This window comes from Dipodomys spectabilis, unplaced genomic scaffold (assembly GCF_019054845.1).
Source record: "Dipodomys spectabilis isolate Male_0828 unplaced genomic scaffold, ASM1905484v1 ptg000069l, whole genome shotgun sequence".
NCBI lineage: Eukaryota > Metazoa > Chordata > Mammalia > Rodentia > Heteromyidae > Dipodomys > Dipodomys spectabilis.
In genome coordinates this window covers 2,442,504-2,450,253 of record NW_024870746.1, presented here as the reverse complement: position 1 = coordinate 2,450,253, position 7,750 = coordinate 2,442,504, and the positions used below count along the sequence as shown (strand labels likewise).

Sequence of the window (7,750 nt, the reverse complement as noted above, 5' to 3'; positions counted from 1 at the left end):
GCCAAAACAAAACAAAGCAATAGCACCACCCTCCAGCAGGAAGGTGGGCAGATTAAAGAAGGCTCACTGAACTGGAAGTCAAGACATAAAGCTTTTTATTGGAGTCTTTAGAGAAAAGAGTGGTGAGCCCTAGAAAACTGGGTTCTTCTCAGGAATTCTCAGAGACTGGGGTGTGTGTGTGTGTGTGTGTGTGTGTGTGTGTGTGTGTGTGTGTGTGTGTGTGTGTGTGTGTGTGATCAACAATTCAGGTGGGAGAGGGTCGGACAGGTTTCAGGGGCTACAGGTCAGCTAGTGTCACAAGTCATTCTGGTAACATAAGCAATCTAGTGTGAGATTCTTTATCTGCACCCATTGACAGTTACTTTCTTGTTTTGCCTGGCTCTTTGCCTGGCTTATTTTCTTTTCACCATGAGTCTTTCTGGGGACTTTTCCTGAACAAACATCCCAGCAATAATGATACATGTATCCCAGACCACAATGTATCACTGGGCTAGAGCCTCCTGAGAATTTGAACAAGGAGTTTGCATTTACTGAAGGAAAAGGTTAACAAGCCCATGTTACTCACTTTCTGGTACAGGAAAAATGCAAACATACACAGGTGACAGATAGAGAAAAAACCTGAAGGGAAGGAACCCAAGCAAGTAACACCAGCCCAACTGAGATGAGAGGATAGTTATCTCAGGATGGAGCCATTTAGAAATCAAAATAGTATTTCTCTTCTGTCCCTGAGAGTCTAAAAACTAGAAATCTATATTCAGAAAACTTGATTTGGGTCTTATTTTGTTGTTGCTTTAAAAAAAAAAGTAATCGGAGTCAGTAGCTTTCTTTGTCCTGGAGCACATCCCCCATCAAACTAAAGGATACTGAAAAACATCTTGGGGTGAGGGGAGCAGACAAATTCACAGATTTAACATTCTACTTACTTCATCAATGGGAACTTTAAACCCATTCCCATCCAGAACCACCTTGGCTGTCTTTTTGATAGTTTGTAGTCCTAGGGAGTGAACTCAGGGCCTCACATTAGTATTTTACCACTTGAGTTATACCTATAGTCCTTTTGAGTTTGTTTCTCAAATAAAATCTTGCACTTCTCCCTGAGACTTTTTTAGCCTTGGACTGCTGTCTTCCAACCTTCTCCTGGGTAGCTGAGATTACAGGTGTGTGTCACCACATCCAGCCCACCCTTTCTTTTGAGGCAGCCTAGTCTTTCCCCCTAGACTCTGGCTATCAGGTCTTACCCAAACCCTGACTCTCCACACAGCTCAGTTTTCCATATCTTCTTTATAATTACCTCTTGTTGGACTGATCAATGCTCCAGTGTTTCTGCCTGACACAGGGAGATTATACGTTTCTGATCTACATATCAACATATTGTAGCCCATTTAAGGTGCTTATATCTGGATCAGACCTGACCCTAACCTTGTGCCAAAATGGCTATTTTCAGATACAAAAAGAAAGTGTTCTATTATGTAGCAGCCTCTAGAAGTTCCAATCTATGCTGCTCATATATCTTTTTGATTTGGCCTGTAGACACACAATAGTTTTTCTTCAGGCACTGAGCCTCAGCCTCTGTTTTGCCTCATTTTTTGTAATAGGTTTTATATACTAGTTGGTCATCTGTCTTTTTAACTTCTACCCTAATGCTTGTCTCTTGTGCTAGGAAAACTAGATGCATGAGCCCTGAGAAAGCCAGTGCTGAACACATGGCTTTATCGACATCAGGTAGAAACTAATGGTGGGTTGCTATTACTCTCCCATTTACCACAAAAAAAGGAAGACAGCATCAACATGCCAAAACCACATTCATCCTGGATGGCGTATGTCATCTAACATTTAATTGGATTACATCTAACAACTCCATACAGTATGACAATTCATCAGTTACCACCTAAGGTTGCGTTGGAGGTATCCACCAACAAGATAAATTACTTAAATTTAAATACCAGAGGAATACTTTATTAAGGTTTCTTAATGTTTGCTGAATGCAAATATCAGCTGTTAAAATTTTCCTGGCTAAAATTATTAGGGCCAGAGGCTGTCTGCCAGACATCGTGTAGCAAGGTTCCCATAATTAAATTCTGAAGAAAATATTAGCTCATCCCCATGACTGGAGATTTGGGATAGCCTTTTCTAATTAAGACGTATCTCCTGAATGCATTCTTGAACTAGGAAAAATTTTAAAAAGCATCAACTTCTCTTCTGCTTAGCTGAAGAGATCTGCCCTAATTCAACAATGGAGAATATCTGCACTTACACTTTTTTGCACAGGAAAGTGCCTCCTTAATGTATGCACTCCTAAATGCTTTCAAATCAAGTAAGAACCTGATGCCCATGTATAAGCCCAGCACACAAGAGAGGGAATCAGGAATAGCTTGAGTTCATGGCTAGCCTGAGTTACATAGGGAGAACCTGTCTCAAAAAAAAAATCAATGAGAGCCAGGTGCTGATAGCTTATGCCTGACATCCTAGCTACTCAGGAGCCAGAGATTTAGAGGATGACAGTTCAAAGCCTCCCAGGAAGAAAAATCCACTAGACTCTGTATGCAAAAGAACCAGCAAAAGACAGAGCTAGAGGTATAGTTCAAATGGTAAAGCCAGCTCAAAGCTTTGAATTTAAAGATCTTAGCACCACTAATAATAATTATTATTAATAGTTTAATTGGGGGAAACAATATTCATAAATTAAACCTTTTTGTTCATCCTCTGTAAATCTGATCCCTCGTAGCCAACATATGCTGTTTAAGCATATAATATACAACAGCCTAATAATAAAAATAGCAAGTAACTAGTAAGAGAGCTTGCATGATCTTATTTGACTGAGCTGTTTGAGTAGATTACTATTATTTATCTCACTTCATGGGTAAGAAAATTGAGGCACAGAGGTTATGTTACTTGAGATCACTGATAAGTTATAAATCTAGAATTCATATCTGCACAATCAAATCCCAGAACCTTTGTGGTTAATCTCCTTTCACTTACATAATGATTTGTTGGCAGGGAGCCTTTTTTCATCCCTGGATCTGGCCCTATGGAAGAACTATAGTTGTCCACCCAGTTCTGAAAAGTCATGGTAATGGGTGTCCATCCCTAAAGGAAATAAAGCCATCATCTTGGAGGAATCTATTTCTGAAAAAGAGCAAAGTGGACTACGGTAAATGCATTTTAACACTGAATGGCAGAGCAGATTCATGGGTCTTTCTGTTTTGTTCCTGAAACTAGAATAATGATAGTGTAAATTATCAAAATCCAAGAGCTAAGGATATGGTTCAGTGGTACAGCACTTACTGAGAATATACAAAGTCCTGAGTTAGACTCCCAACATCAAAATTCCAACATCTGACTCCTATGAAAGACTGGCTATCTGGCTGTACGTATCAGAGAGAATCTCCACAGTAGATGGTAGCAGAGAAGAGAGTGTTGGCTTTTTGCAGGACAGCAAAGATAAACCTGAACTCGGAAAGCTTTGGTTTCTGAGCATCACTACAGAAGTCAATCACAACATATAATGCAGCTCAACTTCAGAAAACTCAAATCCACTCAAGTAAGCAGGGGCTTTATTGATGCATAGTCCTGGGAAGTTTAGATGTAAATTTTGTTTCAGACAAAGCTGATTCTGAGAATTAACGTAGCTAAGGATCCATCACTCTGTCAGCTTCTTAGCTCCTCTCATTTAACATAGTTTCTTTGCTCCCGTTTCTCTCCATGTGGCACACAAGATGGCTCCCATTCTTCATCTTGAAATTCCAAGGGAAAGCAAGGTTCCTTACCAAAGTCCATAACACAATTCTTGGGAAGATGATAATTTGACCTACTAGGGACCTGTAACCAACCAAAAACCAAACCAAGGCCAGCCTGGCTCACTGGTCCACTCTTCTGGCCTGGTTAGAAATGTGAGGATAGAGAAGAATCTCACAGTTTCACACATGCAAAGAAAGAGTTTTCAAAATAATATAAAATTAGGAAAGCACTGAAAGCAAATAAAACCATTGCTATTTAAGTCATTGGCAGTAATAACTGAAATAATATATCTATAAGCCTCATTTTGTCCAGAAAATAAAAACAGGCTGTTTCTGCTACAGAAATCTTTATTGCTTTTCCAGAGTGCTTTAAGAAAGGAGGCAGTAAATTCCTGAGGACAGAATTAGATAGAAGACCAGTACACATTTCCCACCTCAAAGATGTATTTATCTTGTAACTTTTTAAAAAATGTACTTCTCCTTTCTGGGTATCAATGTTCTCACCTCTGTGAGAGAAAAATAATATATGAAATTCCTCCAATTAAAAAAAATAGGGCCAAGCACCAATGGTTCACACTTGTAATCCCAGCTACTCAGAGGGCTGAGATCTGAGGATGGCAGTTTGAAATCAGCCCAGGCAGGAAAGTCTGTGTGACTTTTATCTCTAATTAACCACTGACAGACCAGAAGTGGAGCTGTGGCTCAAGTGGTAGTGCACTAGCCTTAAGCACAAAAACTCAGAGTCTGTGCCCAGGTCCTGATTTTTAGCCCCAGGACTGGCACACACACACACACACACACACACACACACACACACACACACATGAGCAAAAACATCTGCAATTATGATTCTTGTGGATAAAGCGTCCCAATGTAGTTCACAAGTTCCCAAGCCAAATACTTAAATTACATCCTCTGTGACCTGTTTACAGAGAATGCTTGCAACATGTACCTGAGACACAAGGCTCCTGAGGTGAAATCCTCGTGAGGCACATTCAGGACCCAAGACAGTGTGTCAGGGCCACAGCTGAGGTTTGATAAACACTTCACCGTTTGCCTTATACTTCAATGACTGCCAGTTCAGGACAGTGGGGCTGAGGGTCCCACCAACATACACTGTGTTGATCTCGTCTGGTGATAGCACAAAGTCCCACATGTTCACATTTCCAATGTCACCCACCAAAGATTGGTTTGTATCAAAGCTCCCGCCAAACGAATCCTGTTCTTGTCCCAGGATAATGCTTGCCTCTGGCTGCACAGTGTATCCCTTGTTCAGACTCATCCTGACCCTGGGCCTCCCATCTACCCAGAGCTCTGCAATCCCGGTGACAGATTCCCAGCTGGCACAGATGTGGACTGGAGCCGCAGGAATTTCAGCAGCCTTGAATAATACTTCAGGCCCACCCACACCAAAAGCATATCCTCTATTCTTCGACCAAAATATGAGGATCTCATTAGGTTGTTTCTTGGTGGCATAAGAGAAAATGCTGAACCCACGGGTCTTGCTCAGCTCAGTGTACATCTGGAGACACACAGTGAAGGCTTTTAGAGGCTTCATTAACTGTCCTTCCAAAGATACATAAGAATTATCTGTCTCTTTTGGAAATACGAAGGCCTTCTTAGATAGGTCTGTGAGACAGAAAAACAAGTAGAAAGGAAAAAGTTATCAGACCAAAAGGTTTGTCCCTTATTTGCAAATACAATTCGGGATCAAGAAACAAACTGACCCCTTTTCCTGGCTACAGCATTACACACCTACTCCTATCCTCCAGACCAAATCTCTGGCATAGCATAAGTAGCCCCTACCTGTCTGGCCAAAAGCATCAGAGAAGCTAATGGAGACCAAGAAGCACCAGAGCAGCTTCTCCATCATCCCTGCTGCCATGGTTACGAGGTCTGGGTTTATGCCCTTGGAGAAAATGTCTTTGTCTGAAAGCTGAGGAACTAAATCCCCCGGATTCCTTGCCTCACACCTATCCTATCCTACTTGGATTTATATCCACAGCAAAAGAGGAGTCTGTACCTCTTTGTAAATGATTTTCTAACACTGCCTCTTGGGCAAATGTCAGGGCTCTGGTAGGAAGGGAAGCAAAAATCATTCTGGGACAGAGAAATCAATGTGGGTTATTTATTACGAATTCCTGTGACTACTGAATTGCCAATTCAAAGTGAAGAAACTGCCCAATGTTCTGCTTTGGCTCCCTATCCTCTGAGAACAATGGGAGATCTTAATTTAATGCACAAATGGCCTTCTATGTGCATGCGATCCCTGCATCTTCAATACTACCCAACTCATAGAGTTCACTTGATGGAGGAAGGATGACAGCTTATGGAGATGGACATAATCATTAACCCCTGACAGGAGCTGCTTGTTTTCAGATTAGGAAATGAAGAAAACAAACATATCATTCCCTGAGCCAAGAACAAATTTTTCTTGGCCGGTTGAGTATATTTATTCAAAGATCTTCAGTCTAGGAAAACATGTATCTAATCACAAATGTACCATTGTGTCAGAATTTCTTCAGATTGTTTTCTGAATATATGAAGCTTCAGGGAGGATTCTGAGTGACTTGTATTTCTTTTATTCATAGAATTTAAGCTGTCCCTCTACACTGCCTAGCAATCTTGCTACAGTTGTTACCTAATTCACGCTTCTAAATGCTTACTTTACTTCTTTCTTTGTCTCCAGAAACCCTAAAAATCTTATCCATTCTCTCATTCAGCTGATGAAATACAATATACCATACATGCATAAAATATAATAATCATAAAGCACATTAAAATATCTTTTTCCATAGAAGTGATCAATTAGGCAATATAATATGTGAAGGATCCCAGTCACAATACCAGTATAACTCATAGAAACCTGGAAGTAAATCTAACAGAAATGGACCTTTTGATTTAGAGATTATTATAAAATATTTAAGGATATAAAATGAGTAAATGGGAAGGTTATCATATACATTGAGTGACCCAAAATCCTAGAGATACTAACACTCCTTAGAGTGATGTAGGTGTTCTATTAAACAAGTCCTTTCTCTATAATCTAACTGCTCTATTTCTGAGACATGTATAAGGAAATTCTTCACAGCCTTGCTTGTTGTGGGGATGGGCAGGAGATGAAATTTAAATGTCCATCAATTGAGAAAATACTTAATTATGAAGGAATCCTTTATCTCCGTTAAAAAGAAAAAGTATATATTCATCCTGTTTTGCAACAAATCAAGTGCAAATGGGGACATGCTTCATTATAATATGTAAACTGTAGATGTAGAAATTAAAGAATGATGTTAATAGAACATAGAGGCTGTGTTCATTCTTATGTCTTCTCTCCCAACAGGTGAACAATGAAGCAACAAAGACCATAATTTCTCACGATTAAAGAGAAATCCTTAGTAATATGTGAAGGTCTTAATGAAGAAGCTGAACTGTCTGCCTAAGCGCTGTCCGTTCATGATGATGCATGGCTTAGTAGCTGTGAAATTTGCTCTGCATTCCACAGTGAAGCTAATTGTAATGCTGCAAGTGTTGAAGAATACACTGCCAAGACATTTCTCTCTGTGTTAAATAATAATAATAATAATACAAATTGTTGATGACTGAAAGACAATCAGATTTTAAATTTTGATGAACCCAGCCTCTATGGGAAATGATAGCCCTTCAAAGAAAGACATCTCAACGGAGTTGATGAGAGCCCTGGACTGAAAGGCTGCAGCCTCGTTAATTGTGAAACTGGTGGAAGTATCTGTGAAGCATACACTACAGTCATAAGTCCATTAGACTGTGGATGTTCATATTAAGCCTCTGATACACTGGTGCATAGGCTTTTGAATGGCCTACCTCTAATTATCTATGAATCTAATTATCCCACCAGCCCTGCCATTTTTTTTTTTTTAGGTCCGGTCATGGGGCCTGAACTCTGGGCCTGGGCACTGTCCTTCAGCTCTTCAGCTCAAGGCTAGCGCTCTACCACTTGAGCCACAGCGCCACTTCCGGCTTTTTTTTTTTTTTTT

At 40.1% G+C, this 7,750-nt stretch overlaps 1 protein-coding gene across 1 annotated transcript; it reads right to left on the bottom strand.

Annotated features, from left to right (window-relative positions):
- Positions 1–4,580: 4,580 nt before the first annotated feature.
- LOC122109564 (C-reactive protein) lies at positions 4,581–5,700 on the bottom strand. Its single transcript, XM_042682031.1, has 2 exons — positions 5,544–5,700; positions 4,581–5,366 (listed from the first exon to the last, which is right to left on the bottom strand). The coding sequence occupies exons 1-2, from the start codon at positions 5,620–5,622 to the stop codon at positions 4,753–4,755; spliced, it is 693 nt and encodes a 230-aa protein (XP_042537965.1). The 5' UTR covers positions 5,623–5,700; the 3' UTR covers positions 4,581–4,752.
- Positions 5,701–7,750: the final 2,050 nt, after the last annotated feature.